This window comes from Anticarsia gemmatalis, chromosome 29 (assembly GCF_050436995.1).
Source record: "Anticarsia gemmatalis isolate Benzon Research Colony breed Stoneville strain chromosome 29, ilAntGemm2 primary, whole genome shotgun sequence".
NCBI lineage: Eukaryota > Metazoa > Arthropoda > Insecta > Lepidoptera > Erebidae > Anticarsia > Anticarsia gemmatalis.
The window spans coordinates 428,841-447,759 of NC_134773.1; the positions used below are offsets into that span (position 1 = coordinate 428,841).

Consider the following 18,919-nt stretch of genomic DNA (forward strand, 5'->3'; position numbering starts at 1 on the left):
CCTATCACCATCAAATCCCCACCTTGGTGTTAATATCATTTGTTTATCCTGCCGTTACAAGTTCAGAATTTGGATAAGACGAAGACCTAATATGCAGATTTGCTGTGATTCTGCAAGTTATCACATCTGCAGAGTTTGTAGACGTGCCGAAATTTAAAGAATACGCTAGAACAACCGCTGCAAATACGTGGAACTGTATGATGGGTACTACATGTCATCAACTGTCCACAAATTGTTGATTCACGGAAGGGACATAATTGCAGTAAATGCTTTTGTACTAATTGGAAGTCTTTCGGAAGAAGCTTCAGAGGCCCGAAACAAAGATTATACGAGGTTCAGAGAACACCATTCGAGGAGAAGTAGTAGGATTTTGTGATTTCTTAGAACGTTTTGGTCTAAGCATAAAAAATATTGTAAATTACACTTGTTATTGTCATACTTAAGCATTAAAATGTATTATAAACAAAATATTTTTTTTGAAAATTTTGACGATTTTTAGAAAAAAAATCGCAAGTGATGCCGCGATATAAAGTATGTCAAAAATTCACAAATAAATAGTACTATATCAGTGTGCAAGGATATAACGGCCAACCTTGCGATTCCAGAGATATTCTCATTTTTCATGTCAGCTCCATACAAAATTTTCTTAAAAAAATTATAACTCTTCCATTTGTGCACACAATTACGTCATATGACATTTTATAGAACAGTAATGATTAGCAGAATACATTTCCATCAAAAAAAATAACATTCGCGACATCGAGATCCTATGTCTTCTACAGCCGATTTTCGATCCACCGTGCGACGTCGAGGACTATTGCGCTATCGTTGAAATGGTCACCATATATTATAGTAAGAGAACTAAATAATTAGACGAATTATACCTTTTCTTCTACAATATATACTTAGTGAGATGTGTGCTACAATATATCTAGGGTAGAATCTGATACGCACTGAAAACTACCTACACATATTTCGATCAAAATTATGCATGAACGTATATAAGTTACGAATATATTTTAAAATTCTCTACGTATCTATACTAATCTATACTAATATTATAAAGCTGAAGAGTTTGTTTGTTTGAACGCGCTAATCTCAGAAACTACTGGTCCGATTTAAAAAATTCTTTCAGTGTCAGATAGTCCATTTATCGAGGAAGGCTATAGGCTATATATCATAACGCTACGACCAATAGGAGCAGAGCAGCAGTAAAATATGTCACAAAAACGGGGATAATTTTGACCCATTCTCTCTTATGTGAAGCAAGCGAAGTTGCGCGGGTCAGCTAGTTATGCATAAACGCTTATTAGCTACGAATATATTTTAAAACTCTCTACGTATAGTATAAAAATCTCATATTTGAACACTGAAATACTTTATTTACTCTTAACAAAACTAATATTTTCGCGGATAGTTGCTAATGGACGCCTTACCCCCTGTTTCTCAGATACATTTAGCGGTAGTTTGTCTATTCGATTACGTTTTTTTTTATGAGTATTAAATAGATAAACTACCGCTTAATGTACCTCAGAAACCGGGGGTTAGAAAGACAAATACAGATCATATCGGTGATGCCTTGCAAAAAGGTGGTACTCGTAACCGGCGCGTCCTGTATGACAACATGTATGTATGTGAATGAAGCAAGGGAACGTTTGTAAGGATCTTACCAAGTGACGTTCTTTGGTCTTTACCTACCCTAACAAGGCGTGGTTTTATACATGTATAATAATATAAGGTCAAGGAAAAAATCTTTTCGCATTATAGTATGTATGAACTTGTAATAAAATCTTTTCTCTACACAAAAAAGCTCGATATTTGGGTACCTCACGAGCTCACTGAAAGAAACCTAATGAACCGTGTACTCATTTATGATTCTTGAAGCCAAAGAGATTTCATTACAAGTTCATACATACTATAATGCGAAAAGACTTTTTCCCCGGCCTAATATAACGATATAAGTGAAATCACATCGATATTACTTTACAAACATCTTATATGACATATTGTACATATCCTATATACAGCGATAATCACATAAAACTACGTCTATGTACACTGAAGCCCGCACAATACACTGCACTTGTAAGAACTCGGTCTAGCGCATACTGAGTTACAAGCAAATAATGTTGGACTACCCTCAACTGTGTTAATAAAACTAGAGCGAAAAGATTTTAAACGGTTGTCGAGTTTCAAACAGACTTTTAAATATGGAATGTTATGAATAAAAAATGGCCGATTGTGAGTTGGACTGGCGCATTAATTTCAATTCAGTTCCGTACCATTATTTCTAAAATATTTATCGTATTCTATCTTTTAGTATTTGTTGTTATAGCGGCAATATAAATTGAAATTACTACAAGCATATTTATATTATTTATTATTAGCTGACCCGCGCAACTTCGCTTGCGTCACATAAGAGAAAATGAATCAGAATTTTCCCCGTTTTTGTAAAAAATTTTATTGCTGCTCTGCTCCTATTGGTCGTAGCGTGATGATATATAGCCTATAACCTTCCTCGGTAAGTACACTATCTAACACTGAAAGAATTTTCCAAATCGGACCAGTAGTTCCTGAGATTAGCGCGTTCAAACAAACAAACAAACTCTTCAGCTTTATAATATTAGTATAGATACTAGCTGACCCTGCAAACGTTGTTTTGCCATATAAATTTAAAAAAGAAATAGTGTTACTTAGGGCTATGAAAAATAGACGTTGGCCGATTCTCAGACATACTTAATTTGCTCACGAAATTTCATAAGAATCGGTCAAGCCGTTTCGGAGGAGTATGGTAACGAAAACTGTGACGCGAGAATTTTATATATTAGATATACATATTTATAGTTTAAAGTATCTTAAAAATAAAATAAACTAAACGCATTACTGTCCCACTGCTGGGCAAGGGTCTCCTCCCGTAATGAAGGAGGGGTTAGGCCTTGAGTCCACCACGCTGGTCAACTACGGGTTGGGGACTTTGCATACCTTCAAGAACTGTTCTAAAGAACTCTCAGGCATGCAAGGTTACATCACGATGTTTTCCTTCACCGTTGGCACAAGTGATTATTATTTCTAATACACACATAACTAGGAAAAGTCATTGGTGTTGCCTCGGGTACGAACCTGCAATCACTTGCGTGAGAGATACCAACATATACCAATCTTATGTCTGGTTTTAATTATTCTGAAAATTTTCAGATGTCTTCATGACTTCTGATGACAGTACAAAGTGCTATAACATTACGTTATCAAATTATCTTATCAATGATAACAACTGTTTGACATTGATAACTCATGTAGCCTACTGAAATACATACTGAATACATCATTGATAACTTTACAAGAGACTACATACATAGCCTTACTTCCAAGCCGATATTCAGCGGTCAGTTTCATTGAAACTACTGTGTGGTAGTTAGTTTACAGTGTGTTGTGTACAATACACAGATACACTCTGTATTACATCACTCTCATAGTGCGTGTAACGAACACCACCAGTGAGAGCTCAGACGCAGGACCGGTGTTCTCCGAGACACGGAGGTCTACAACCTCAACTTCCTAACTCCGGGCAATCTCTGAATTCTTGACCGAAAAACTTAGGTATAACTGTTAGGCCTGACTCAGCTTTAAGCCCCTAAGCATGGGGGCAGTAGTAGAATATCTTAACCACGTTGCAAAGCACAGATAGATCATAATGTTATTTCAGTAAAATTACCATGAACTTAAGCCCTAATAAAGACGCTCCGAAGAGACCCTTGCCCAGTAGTGAGACAATAGGATCCGTTTTTATTTTTTACGTGGCTAATGCATTAAGCATACACCTGTACTCTGGGTGGAGTGCAGGGTTATGTGGGACTCTCCCGCCAGAACAGCCAGCATACCCACTAAACCGCCACGTGTATCCTCACGGCCGCTTGTGGCGGCGTGCGGCGGGATAACTGCCGAAGCATGTACCGCAAGCCGCACGCCACGCGGATACCCCAATTTAGGGGTCCCTCACAGAGGCTGCCCAAAGCACCCTATTTCCACACGCCGATAGGCCGGACACAACAGCCCATCAGCAACCCTCGAGAGGAACTATTAACTGAATGACGTTGGGGATAATAGGATCCTATGGAGTAACCGAGAGGAGACGCTTGCCCAGCAGTGGGACGAGTAATAATTGAACTTACCTTAGTATGTAAGAAGCTCAAACTCTTGTTAACGTTCTCAATCTTGTGCACTCTCATACGTCCACTGTTGGGCCTGGGCAGCCGCTCCCCGCTGATGATCTCCAGCAGTTTGAGGAGCCGTCTCCCGTCTGCGAGGTCCACGAACAGGTCGTCCACTTCCATACGAGCCTGGGGAAGAAAATACAATTAGTATGTTGCTTGAGCGAGGAAAAATATATTTGGTGTTTAGATATAATTTGTCGTTCCATGCAAAATATAGTTATTATATTGGCAAAAGTAAGTTTTTAATAAAGCCCTTTGACAGTCGTTACTAGTAGTCAGAAGCTTGAAAGTCTGACAACCAGTCTTACTTAGTATCGTGTTATAACACAGGTAACAGGGTTGTGGACTTGTGGAGGTCCGATAGATAGTATAGTATCTTTGTAAAATACTGGTATTCAGCTGCATCCGGTGAGACTAGAAGCCGACTCCAACATAGTTGGAAGAAAGGCTAGACTGATGATGACGTATCATTTAAAATTAGTCCTTAATATTTATTTTTCTGCTAAAGTAAGAATAACTATTGTTATAAAGAAAGAACAGTCTAAAACAAAAACTTATTAATTTATAATTTTTCTCTTTCTTTTTTATTTTATATTTGTTTTTGTTTGGCAGGTTGTGCGTCCAAATTTCCCCATAGATTTTTGAGATATCTTTTAAATGCGTCATTTATTACACATTTATGTATATTCGTCGTTTGTTTGTCGTATGGTTAGTGGTCAAGCTAGTGTCAAAGTTGTTCAAACCGCTCGAGAGGCCTTTGACGTGGCTTAACGACTGTTATCTCACTAGACAGCAGCCGAAACCGACTATTTACGTGCCATCTGAAGCACGGAGACGCCCAGATCAAATACTACTAAGCGGTCACCCATCTACGTAATGATAGCGCCAAGGTTTGCTTAACCTACAGATCGTTTACCGACCGGTGAGCGATGAGCGCAACTGGCTATGGGCGCCTGAGATATTCGTGGTGATCTAATGATGATCTAAAAATGATTTCAAATGAAACAAAATCGTCATGACCAGGAACCTCATCGCTCATAATTAATAGTATTTTATAACAAATGCATGTTTAACCTTGAAATGCACCTACAATGAAGTACAGCAAGTGACAGTCACGATGCAGGTGAACTCATCATCATGAATACAGCTGACATCATCACTGCAAGGTTGCATTGCTAAGATCAAGTGCAACTATCGACAACACCCACCTTACCGAGCTAGTGGTAGATTCAGATTGTAACGACTATCATAAGTGTCAATATTGTACCTAAATCCAACTAATATTATAAATGCAAAAGTTTGTAAGAATGTATGTATGTATGTTTGGATGTCTGTTACTCTTTCACGCAAATACTACTGAACCGATTACGATGAAATTTGGTATATAGGTAGCTGAAGACCTAGAATAACATATAGGCTACTTTTTATCCCGGAGTTCCCGAGAGATCGGGATTTACAGAGGTAAAATGCGTGTTCGCGTTAATTCCCGTATTCTATTATACATTAAACATGCAACGCGAGAGTTTAAAAGTTATGGTTACACGGGAAGGGTTTCCACGCGGACGAAGTCGCTGACGGCCTCTAGTAATTAATAATTTTGTGTATTCCATAAATAAAGTATCTGTATGAAACAGGTCACCGTCAGCTGTATAAGTCGAGTCACTGATGTTCTACATTCTGTATGTTGTATACCTCCAGCCGCGAACTGCGCATACAACACTCTCTACTAAGTTGTTATAATAGCATGTTGGTGTCACGAGATGTCCATTTTATCTAAAAGATGTATGACTAGCTAATAAACTAGTGTTAATATATTAAAGTCGGCCTCTTTGAGTTATAAATAAGTGATAAAGTTAATTTATTTATAATTGATCATCACTATCATCGGTCTGGCGCCAAATGATGTCATCTTGCTATACCCGTAATTATGGCCCAGAAAATTTATATCAAGATGTATTTTATTATTATTATTTTTATACAGCATTTGCGGGTCCATCGTAGAGGAGCCCATAGCCAGTTGCGCTCACCGGTCGGTAAACGATCTGTGGGTGAAGCAACCGGTGGCGCGGTCACTCCATAGATGGGTGACCGCATAGTGGTATTTGAACTGGGCGTCTCCGTGCTTCGGAGGGCACGTAAAAAGTCGGTCCCGGTTGTTGTCGATTAAGATAACAGTCGTTAAGCCATGTCAAAGGCCTTCGGGCGGCTTGAACAACTTTGCCACTAGGTTGACCACTAACCAATGGTTAGTGGTAACCAATGGTTAGTAACCATACGATAAAAAAAAAAAAAAAAATAATAATAATCGTGGAGGAGCTTGGCACAGGACAGACAGATTTGGAAGGAAAGAGGGGAGGTTTTTGCCCAGCAGTGGGACACATAAGGAGCTAAAAATAATCGTACATTTCTAAGAAGTATTTCAAGTGAAACATCGTGAGTAAAACTCAGTAAATAATAAAGAAATCTTTTCCTGTAGTGACATTCATTCATTGTTATTTCAATGTAAATTGCTTGCATTATCACATGACTATGTATCTATGCGTCAACCGTTACTCATTGATAAATAAAGGTTTGTCTATAATAACGTCCTACTAGATCCTTTTAACGTGGCTAGTTTTATAGAAACAACCCTTGGCGAGGTCATTCTATAGATGGGTGATCGCTTAGTGGTATTTGAGCTGAGCTTCTCCGTGGAAAGGCACGTGAAAAGTCGTTCCCGGTTGTTATTTTTTAGGATAACAGTCGTTAAACGATGTCAAAGGTCTTTCGGGCTTAAACAACTTTGACATTAGGTTGACCACTAACTATACGAGATAAATTAAAAATGTAAAAACCTGATTATAAACAATTTCATTTTCATACTTTTTATTGGCTAATTAGTTTAAGCCGTTCTAATATTCCCACTACCAACTTTCTCATCATAGGAAGCTATTTGAGACCCCATCCGAGTAAATTTCCTCTCCTCCTCTCACTTTTACCCCCTACATCTTTTTAACGGCTCAACCGATTTTCATCAAACATGTCTAAGAACACTCGCACCTTTAATACAAAAAAAACTTAATTGAAATCACTGCATCAGTTCGGGTGTTATGATGCCACAGGCAGACAGACAGACAGACAGACAGACAGACAGACAGACACACACACAGACAGACAGACACACACACACAGACAGACAGACACACACACACACACAGACAGACAGACAGACAGGCAGCGCAGGCTTAGTAATAGGATCCTGTTTTTACCTTTTTAGTTACAAAAAAATACCCTATTATTTACTGTATAGTTAGTAAACACCTCTACACAATATTATCTGTATGTTATAAATAAATATCTGTTATTGCTCACTCACTCACTTGATAATTATATAAGTACACAGTGTTATATGTACTGTATAATATATTTAACGAGTGGGATGTTTCCTGTGATAGTTTCTGACAGAGAAATAAATGATAATAATAAATACTTGTGAAAGGATATTTTTACATCACTTCTGAAAAAGTAAGCGTTTCACATCTAAATCTGATAGTGGTTTCTATCTATCGTATGGTTAGTGGTCAACCTAGCGTTAAAGTTGTTTAAGCCGCCCGAAAGGCCTTTGATATGGCTTAACTACTGTTCATACATCTATAGAATGACCGCGCCAACGATTGCTTAACCCACAGATCTGGGGGCTAAGTAACAACAGCCGCGGGGATCGATCTCTCAAGTTAAGCTACGCCTGCCGAGGTTGGTCAGTGGATAGGTAACTTTACTATACATAACGAGCACCTCCGTGTTTTTGAAAGGCACGTTAAATTGTGGGTCCCGACTGTCATTTTCAAAGATCTTTGACAGTCGTTAACAGTGAAAGTCTGACAACCAATCTTTACGAGGGGTATCGTGTTATAAGTCAGATTAATGACCTGTAGAGGTCTGATAGGCAGAAGTTTCATGTAAAATACTGGTATCCTTTACAAGGGGTATCGTGTTATAACCCAGGTAACTGTGTTGTGGAGGTCAGATAGACAGTCGCTACATGTAAAATACTGGTATTCAGCTGCATCCGGTGAGACTGGAAGCCGACTCCAACAGTTAGAAAGCTAGGCTGATGATAGTATCTTACCTTTTGCAAGAAGGAATTGATCCATTTCGTAAAGGTCTTCTTCTGTATATGCAGTCGTTCTTCCTGCAGCGCCTTGATGCGGCCCTGCTCGAACTTGAGCGCGTCCTCTCGCTGCGTCATGTTGGTCCGCTGTTGCACTGCCGTGGCGTAACCACCCGGCTCATACTGCGCCCCTGGGAACGAGCAACAACCTTATTAGTATTAATAATACCATAGACAATAATATTACATCGTTGGCCAAAAGAAAACTGGCTAACGATGCAGGACTTGTTATAGTGTCCAAGTATGTGTACAATACACAGGTACACTCTCTATTACATCACTCTCATAACCCGGTGGGACGGATATCCGACACGACCAGTGAGAGGTCGCAGGATTGACGGCTTTACGTGCTCTCCGAGACACAGGCAATTTTAAAAAATTCTTAACAGAAAATTTCAGAAAAGACTTTTTGGTCCGACACAGGATTCGAACCCAAGACCTCTTGTGCAGCAGTAGCACTACCGACCGCGCCACAGAAGCAGTCAAAGGCATCTCTCATAGACAATTAGAATCAATGTTTACAGTCACATTTTTAAGCCAATTATTGTCCCACTTCTAGGCTCTCTCGGCTTACTCCATCATTAAGAACAATATATTTTCTCTTGCTAATTCAAACTTACCATATCGTCGCGAAGGTTGATAATCTTGATAAGAATAAACGCTAACGTTACTTAGTTGCCGCTGCATGTTTATTACGCGGCAACACTCAACACAAAGTTCTCATCAGGTTGGCAACACTGTGCTACAGATTATACTCGCTTAATATGGCGGCTGGCGGGAAAATTTGACGTTTAATATTTTGTTTTTATGGCGGCCGTTTTTTGTTGGATTCTTTGATGGTTTTGTGTGCAGTTTCATTAATATTCGTTTTCTAAGGTTAAATATCTTAATATCTATATAGGGAATCCTTTTTTTAAGAACTCGTGAAGGTGTGAATACTGGTTATTAACATAACATTGAAGCTTTTTATAGCTAAGTCTGGCACCTGATAAGTGCCGGGTCTATTTACAAATACACGATCTACCCATACAACATTATTTTTGAAAATACAACACCCTCCCTAAGAATTGTTCTTGTGTCGCGGGGACTTTAACAAACATACAAACAACGGACACAAATTACAACCAGACCCGAAACAACTATTTGAGGATCACACAAATAATTATTCCCTGCGAGAATCAAACCCGATGACCTCCAGACGCAATAGCGACCTAAACCACTGCGCCAGAGACAGTCAAAAAGTAAATCTATAATTGGAAAAAGCATACAAAATTGACCCCTACTTTCGATTTCAAACGCAATATTAGATGCCGCGACTGTCATTAACAAATTGTAGTAATTACATTCTTCCTGTCATGGCGGTTTGTACTCAATTTAACTGCACTTCGCCTTGTTAGGTCAATGCTACGTTAATATCTAGTTATATCTGCTGCGAAACTGTTGTAGCGAAGGGAAATCATCCAATTTCGGACTTCTGTCAAAGCCAACAAAAAAACGGCATGTACCTACTGAAAGACCTAGCCCTTTAGAGCAATAGTTAGTATGGCACAAAAGTCGTAGGATCGCTTGGAACCAAGTTATACAAGTTTGAAAATTCATCATATTCAAACATTTTATCATTTCTGAAAGCGCTGGGAAACATAAAATAATGATTGATATTGCTAGAATTAACATATGAAGCAATTGTCATTGTTGAGCGACCTATAAATTAGAAATTAAAATTGTTAAAACTTTCCCGACCCGAGATTCGAACCTCATGACTAGAAGTCGGATATACATACTACCGATTGCGCTATAGATACAGTCACCCATAGAGTATAAAAAAAGTAATATACCATAGTGATGAAGCCGTCAAGCGTGATCGCGTATAACAAGTCATTGGCACGCGACAAGCACTGTCATGCGTTACTGCCCATGTACTATTAACATATCACGGTTTTATATATGTATTATCTTTACATATATAATTCTTCTGTAAGTGTGTATGTCACTGAACTTCTCTTAAACGACTGGACCGATTTTGATGAAATTTTATGTGTGTTTTCAAGGGGATCTGAGAAAGGTTTAGATTCAAAAAAATATGAAATATAAAATTCTCGCGTCACAGTTTTCGTTGCCATACTCCTCCGAAACGGCTTGACCGATTCTCATGAAATCTGAGAATCGGCCAACATTTATTTTTCATATCCCTAAGTGACAATATATTTTTTTTAATTTACATGGCAAAACAACGTTTGCCGGGTCAGCTAGTTTTAGTATACAAATACGACATAGTGACATCACTGTGTTGTTTTTTTGTTGGCATCAAATGTGTGCCTTACATAATGCTTCAGTCTGTAATAATTTTTATTTTAATATTTAAAAAAATGATTTTTAAATACACATATCACAATTCCCAAAAAAAAACCATATAAAAACCGAATCATCGAAATGAATCGTACATGACTTTCTTTTTAATGTGTTTGTAATTGTAGTGACAAGATTTCTACGGGATCCCCGGGATCCAGAATCCCATGGGAATGGGATCAATGGGATAAAATTTTACTACAAGTGTATTTAGACAAAGAAGGTGTGATTTCATGTATCTATACTAATATTATAAAGCTGAAGAGTTTGTTCGTTTGTTTGTTTGAACACGCTAATCTCAGAAACTACTGGTACGATTTGAAAAATTCTCAGTGTTAGATAGCCCATTTATCGAGGAAGGCTATAGGCTATATATCTTCACGCTACGACCAATAAGAGCGGAGTACCAGTAAAAAATGTCACAAAAACGGGAAAAAATCACTCTTTCTCTCTTATGTGACGCAAGCAAAGTTGCGCGGGTCAGCTAGTGTATGTATAACGCGGTTATTCTTCATTACCATACGCAAAAAAATAACAACTATTTTAGCATTTTCACAAAAAGTACTACAGATTCTATTAAAAAACACGGGAACCACATAATACAAGCAAATACCGTAATATGTAAAGTTATAATTTCGATAACGCACGTCACGGTCCGCTGTTATGGCCACTGACCACACTGACCATAGACCTGTGAATGCGAGCGCGACGCTTTTTTAATTGGCATTATATGTTACATACCTTTTCTTTTTTTTTTTGTTTAAAAGTTTGAACTGTCATTATTAAGTTGTCTATGTTTTTGTAGTTTAATAGATTTTACTTGTTTATTGAGAAATAATGATCAGTATATAACGGTGAAGGAAAACGTCGTGATGAATGACATGTCTGACAGTTGTTTAACACAGCTCTTGAAGGAATGTAAAGACTCTACACTTGGGCAGTGTAGTGGACTTAAAAGACTAACTTAAAATATTATTTTTTTTTTTTCTTGTACGGTTAGTGGTCAACCTAGTGTCAAAGTTGTTCAAGTCGCCCGAAAGGTATTTAATACGGCTTAACGACTGTTATCTTAATAGGTAACAAACAGGACCGACTTGTTGCATGGAGACGACCAGTTCAAACACCAATAAGCGGTCACCCATCTATGCAAAGTCCGCGCCAAAGGTTGCTTAACTGATCTTTTACTAACTGGCGACCGCAACGGGCTATGAGCGCCTAAATCTATACATATAAAATTATATATTCACTAGTATTCTATAAAAACGTTTCCAACTCCAAACTTGCACGTTAAATTATTTATACAATAAAAACTATACAGTTAGTCAGTATGTTTATTTTTAAAAAAGCTTTGTACACTGTATTCTGCATTATCTGTGGAGGTGAATGAACTATGATTGTCAATGCAGGAATGTAACCGAGTGCTGTAATTATAAGTTATTTATTACTATTCATTTGATATATTATTGTATCATGTCCTACAATTTTTTGCATAGATTTTACTATAGTCTGGCATTTGAGAACCTTAGATTTGTTTGTTTAAACGCTGTAATCTCAGGCACGCCTGACTAGAAATGAAAAAATATTTTTGCGTTGAATAGAGTACCTATTTATTGAGGAATGATGTATGCAACATCACGGGTATCATGTTATAATCCAGGTATCCGGGTTGTGGAAGTCAGATAGACAGTCGCTGCATGTAAAATACTGGTATTCAGCTGCATCCAGTGAGACTGGAAGCCGACTCTAACATAGTTTGGAAGAAAGGCTAAGCCATGATGATGATATGCAACATCAAATCCCGCTACAATTAACAAGAGCGAAGCAGCAACAAAAAACAATACGAAATCGAAATAATAAAAAAATCTGTGTATTTTAATAATTGGGATTTCATAGTGAGATTTTTTTAAAGTAAATTTTATTTATTTAAGTTCTTAAAAAAGGATAAGGTTGTCTATTATACTATTTATTATGTATGTTCCCAGATTACACAGAAACAAAAGCTTCAAAATATTTTTTTTCCAACTAATAAGTACCCGGTTTCTGAGGCACATTGAGCTATAGTTTATCTATTCAAACTGTCATATTCATATGAGTATAAACGCTATTGAATAGATAAACTACCTCTAAATGTACCTCAGAAACCGGGGTAAGAAATTTTAACTAAATTTAATTTTTTCCTTTCGATACCCGTCTCTGCCTACACCTATACGAATAAGTCATGATATTTTCCTTCAAACCTACAATACTAACACACAGTTATCTTATAGATAACCTGATAACTAAGGCGCTCCTCATAGATACACTGAACAAATATCACTTGTGACAATTACTTCGAAATACTAAGGTGTTCAATGAAATATATTGTAGAGTTTCCTTAAATGATTTTGAAGAAAACGGAAAGTCCATACTGTCCTATCTATACTAATATTATAAAGCTGAAGAGTTTATTGTTTGTTTGAACGCGCTAATCTCAGGAACTGTTGGTTCGATTTGAATTCTTTCAGTGTTACATAGTCCATTTATCGAGGAAGGCTATAGGCTAAACATCATCACGCTACGACCAATAGGAGCAGAGTACCAGTAAAAAATTAAACAAAAACGGGGAAAATTTTGACCCATTCTCTCTTAGGTGACGCAAGCGAAGTTGCGCGGGTCAGCTAGTCTGTCATAAATTGTTTGAAGCACATAACGCATGGATGATTTATCCAGACTATAATTAAAAATTCTGAATATTTGCTCGTCATGTATACATAAATGAAGTTGAAATAAATAATTAGCGTGATCAAATTAACAAACAATATATTAAGTAAACTAAACTAAGTAACATTATATTAGTCACTTATTGAACCCACGAAAATAAGACATAGTGACGTCACTATGCCGTATTTCTATGCTGAAATGTTTTTGACATTTCATAAAGAGTAGCTGATTTGACTGATAGTCAAGTACTTTATTGTGTCTTCGGCTATTAAATGTAAAAATATCAATAGGTATATAAGACCCGGATATAAATAAATAAAATAATCAGCAACGACCTTCACTGATAATTATTATTATCTTAAGTATTTTGTATATGAAGTACTTGAAGCACGTAATATTAGTAATTGATTATAATTAAATCACGTGAAAATTCCCTCTTTAATATAGCCTTTTCTTCTAATAATAACTATGTTGGAGTCGGCTCCCAGTCTCACCGGATGCAGCTGAATACCAGTATGTTACATGCAGCGACTGTCTATCTGACCTCCACAACACAGTTACCTGTGTTATAACACGATACTAAGTAACACTGCTTGTCAGACTTTCAAGCTTCTAACTACTGTTAACGACTGTCAAAGATCTTTGAAAAGACCTACAATTTAATTTAGCTTTCGAACCACGGAGGAAATCGATATGTATAAGATGATCACCCATCCACAGAACAACCTCTGTAAGCGAAGCCTAACCTCAGAGATCGACCCGCGCGGCTGTTGTTAACTAAGCTGCGAGCTCAAATTTTTTCATTTTCAAAATATCTTTATCTATCTATCGTATGGTTAGTGGTCAACCTAGTGTCAAAGTTGTTCAAGCTGTCCGAGAGGCCTTTGACGTGGCTTAACGACTGTTATCTTCATAGGTAACAACCGGGACCGACATTTTACGTGCCCTCCGAAGCACCGAGACGCCTAGTTCAAATATCACTATGCGGTCACCCATCTATAGGATGACCGCGCCAACGGTTGCTTAACCTACAGATCGTTTACCGTCCGGTGAGCACCACTGGCTATGAGTGCCTTCAAATTGCTACCTATGGATGTCAATTTATCTATATAAGTATGTTTATCAGTTATCTGGTCACCATAAAACAAGCTCTGCTTAGTTTGGAATCAAATGACCGTGTGTGAATTGTCCAATGATATTTATTAATTTATTTACCCAAACCTTTGTTTTTGTCAGACTTTCCTTACCACTGTGAAGGTGCTCAACAGTTAGTAGTGATTTCGCGTCGCGTATATAAAAGTGCATTTTCTAATTCATCGGTATGTGTCGCTCGTATCAGCGATGTATGTGCATATATGTAACTTAGAAAGTGTGTGAACAACCGCTATTGTTCTTTACCTCACTACTTTTATTACAACGTGGAACAAATTGGAGAATGAGGAATTGGTAACTATCAGTCAAATCATCTACTCTTTATCAAATAGAGACCACTCGGGACTTCATCCGCGTGGAAAACCTTCCCTTATAAATCCCGATCCCTCGGGAACTCCGGTATAAAATGTAGTCTATGTGTTATTCTGAATCTTCCGCTACCTATATACCAAATATCATCGTAATCGGTTGAGTAGTATTTGCGTGAAAGAGTAACAAACATCCATACATACATACATTCTCACAAACTTTCGCATTTTTATAATATTAGTAGGATCTAAAACACATTTAAGTATAGAAATACGACATAGTGACGTCACTATGTCGTATTTTCGTTGGTATCAAATGAGTGTTTAATAAAATGTTTCATTCTGTAATAATTCAACCTAATATATGAAAAGAAAATACATATTTTGAGCATTTGATATGAAAAATTTACGAGTAGGAGTACAAGTTGAATAATTATTCGTTAACCCAGTCGACTACCTAATTGGAGATGATTGATCTACTGTGCCTCTCTGGCTCGGTCGGTAATGTAGCCGACTGCAGAACCCGAGGTCCCGGGTTCTATTCCCGAGACAGCCAAGGTGCTATTGGTATTTTCTTATTATCATAATATTTTGTGTATCAAACAGGTGACCGTCAGCTGTATAAGTCGAGTCACTGATGTTATACATTCTGTATGTTGTATACCTCCAGCCGCGAACTGCGCATACAACACTCTCTACGAGTAAATCCTACTAATATTATAAATGCGAAAGTTTGTGAGAATGTACATATGTATGTTTGTTACTCTTTCACGCAAATACTCCTACGATGAAATTTGGTATATAGGTAGCTGAAGACCCAGAATAACACATTGGCTGCTTTTTATCCTGGAGTTCCCGAGGGATCGGGATTTAGACGAGAAAAGTTTCCACGCGGTCGTTGTCGCGGGCGGCCTTTTGGTAAGTACATAATTTCTCTGAATAATTTACACACATCTTGTCATAGTCATATATAGTAGTTATACGTGACTAACTATTTAATATTCGTCATCAATCTGCTGACGTCAACCGCGCAAAGGTCGTGATGATGCCATACTGAACAGCTAAGCAAACAATTTATGAAAAATTCTGATGACTTATCAATTAAAGCAAATTCTAATTTAACACATACATCAAATATATAAAATTCTCGCGTCACAGTTTTCGTTACCATACTCCTCCGAAACGGCTTGACCGATTCTCATGAAATTTTGTGAGCATATTAAGAAGGTCTGAAAATCGGCCAACATCTATTTTTCATAACCCTAAGTGACACTATTTTTTTTTGTTTATTTGGCAAAACAACGTTTGCCGGGTCGGCTAGTATGTATATAAAATCACGCCTTCTTCCTATAGTTGAAGGCAGAGAGCAGAGAACGTCACTTGGTACGATCCTTACAAACTTCCCTTGCCTCGTTACATCGGCGAAGGAATACATCGTGATAAATGATGTCTGACAGTTGTTTAACACAGCTCTTGAAAGTAAAGTCTTACTTGATCACCCTTGCCCAGCAGTGGGACAATAACGAGTTATATTAAGTATATTTCCTGATGCAATAATTTGAAGCAAATTTTAAAATGACAACATGTATGTATGTGAATGAAGCAAGGGAAGTTTGTAAGGATCGTACCAAGTGACGTTGTCTGATATCTAACTTACGCCTTTTTCCCATAGGAGTGAAAAAGGCGTGATATCTCAGGAACTACTGGCAAATTGAAGAATTCTTTTACTGTTGAATAGCCTACTTATTGAGGAAGACTGTGGGCTATATATCATCACGCTACGACCAATAGGAGCAGAGTAGCAACGAAAATTGTTACAAAAACGTGGAAAATTTTGACCCATTCTCTTATGTGACGCAAGCGAAGTTGCGCGGGTCAGCTAGTTATGTATGTATTGTAAAGATTTAGTCATAAAATGAATAGCGAATGAGTCGAATGATTTTCGGGAAAGCCTAAAGTTGTTAAGATAAAACTGAAAAACATGATAACATGATAATAAAATGATAACAGAATGCAATATGTTTTTTATTACAGACGCGAGAAATTACGCGGCAAATTTAGATAAAGGAGACGCTCAGCTGAAACACTGCCTACATCTATGTAATGTACGTTAACACACTGAGCGTTTACCCACCGGTGAAAGAAACTGATTAATATATTTTTTCGTGGAAAAAAATTCACCAAGACTTTCTTCTTCTATCAAACTCTGCAGTCGTAAGTCGAGCAAATAAAATCGGCACGGCCGTACCATCCTTTTCTCGAAGCAATTCAGGCTATTTTCGACCCCCCTATAATTTCGTTGTGTAGTAATTTTTTTAAATTTTAATATTTACCTAAAAATAGAATAAAATTAATACTACCCAAGGTAAAACTGCTGGTCAAACTTTCAAGCTTCTGAATACTGGTAACGACTGTCAAAGATCTTTAAAATTGTCAGACAATTTAACGTGCCTTCCGAAACACGGAGGAACTCGATATGTACATATAAGATAGTCACTCATACATTGACCAACCTCGGTAAGCATAGCTTAACTTATGACTTTCCTTCCAATGTCTCAGGACCACAGATAAAATAAGTACATCCGCGTTTTGGCGCCAAAAAAAAGTACCTACGTTCAGAAACGGTTAATGTTTTTCAACACCGTTTCCTCAGAGGAAAGGAAGTTGCACCCCATATTAGTTCATTTTACATCCAAAAATAACTCGGGCAGCCGTTAACTTGAAATTTAGGTTAGTATACAACAAACGGGGAAACAATAGCGATTATTTAACTGCAAGTTTGGCGTGAGATGAAATAAAATAAATTTACCTACTTTGAGTCCACCACGCTGACCAAGTGCGCGTTGGGGACTTTGTATACCTTCAAGAACTGTTCTAAAGAACTCTCAGGTATGCAAGGTTGTATCACGATGTTTTCCTTCACCGTTGGAACAAGTGATCATTATTTCTAATACACACATAACTTGGAAAAGTCATTGGTGTGTTTGTATGGGTTCGAATCACCCGATTGCGTGGAAGGTACCAACTTATACCACTCGGCTATGGTGTACGACGTAAAATATACATCAGCTTAGCCTTTCTTCCAAGCTATGTTGGAGTCGGCTTCCAGTCTCACCGGATGCAGCTGAATAACAGTGTTTTACATAGAACGACTGCCTATCTGACCTCCGCAACCCAGTTACCTGGGATAACACGATACCCTTCAGTAAGACTGGTTGTCAGACTTTCAAGCTTCTGACTACTGTTAACGACTGTCAAAGATCTTCGAAAATGACAGCCGGGCCCCACAATTTAACGTGCCTTCCGAAACACGGAGGAACTCGATATGTATAAGATGGTCACCCATCCACAAATCAACCTCGGCAAGCATGGCTTAACCTCAGAGGTCGATCCGCGCGGCTGTTGTTAACTAAGCCACGTACAATGTTATGTATTATTATTATTTATTAGCTCAGAGCAGCCGTTAACTTGAAATTTAGGTTAGTATACAACGAACGGCTCGACAATAGCGATTATTACTACAAGGTCGAGACTCGTGAGATAACCACTGTAGCCGGTTGGACCGAGTTACTATGACTCATGAACGGTCAATGAATGAAAAAAATACGCCCGGAAACGTGGTAATACCCAAACTGTATTATTGAATGTAAATATATTACACTAGCTGAGCCGCGCAATTTCGCTTGCGTTACATAAGAGAGTCATATTTTCCCCCGTTTTTGTAACATTTTTACTGGTACTTTGCTCCTGTTGGTCGTAGCGTGATGTTAAATAGCCTATAGCCCGCCTTAATAAATAGGCTATCCAATAGTAAAATATGTTTTCAATTCGCACCAGTAGTTCCTGAGATTAGCGCGTTCAAACAAAGAAACAAACTCTTCAGCTTTATAATATTAGTATAGATTTTTGTATTTTGAAGCGCTCATAGATAGTAGCTCACCGGTCAGTAAATTATTTGTGGGTTAAGCAACACTTGCCGCGGTCGTTTTATAGATGGGTGACCGTATAGTGGCATTAGAACTAAGTATGATAAAGCCGGTCCCGGCTGTTTA

The 18,919-nt window shown here is 37.8% G+C and overlaps 1 protein-coding gene across 1 annotated transcript in view; it reads right to left on the reverse strand.

Annotated features, from left to right (window-relative positions):
* kst (spectrin beta chain, non-erythrocytic 5 kst) overlaps positions 1-18,919 on the reverse strand; it is a 111,263-nt gene that overhangs the window by 82,249 nt on the left and 10,095 nt on the right. Inside the window, exons 2-4 of the mRNA XM_076133091.1 lie at positions 8,982-9,132; positions 8,320-8,492; positions 4,170-4,337 (exon numbers count right to left, since the gene is read on the reverse strand). Coding sequence (XP_075989206.1) covers positions 4,170-4,337; positions 8,320-8,492; positions 8,982-9,048 — 408 coding nt within the window. The 5' untranslated portion in view covers positions 9,049-9,132. The remainder of the gene's footprint in view (positions 1-4,169; positions 4,338-8,319; positions 8,493-8,981; positions 9,133-18,919) is intronic.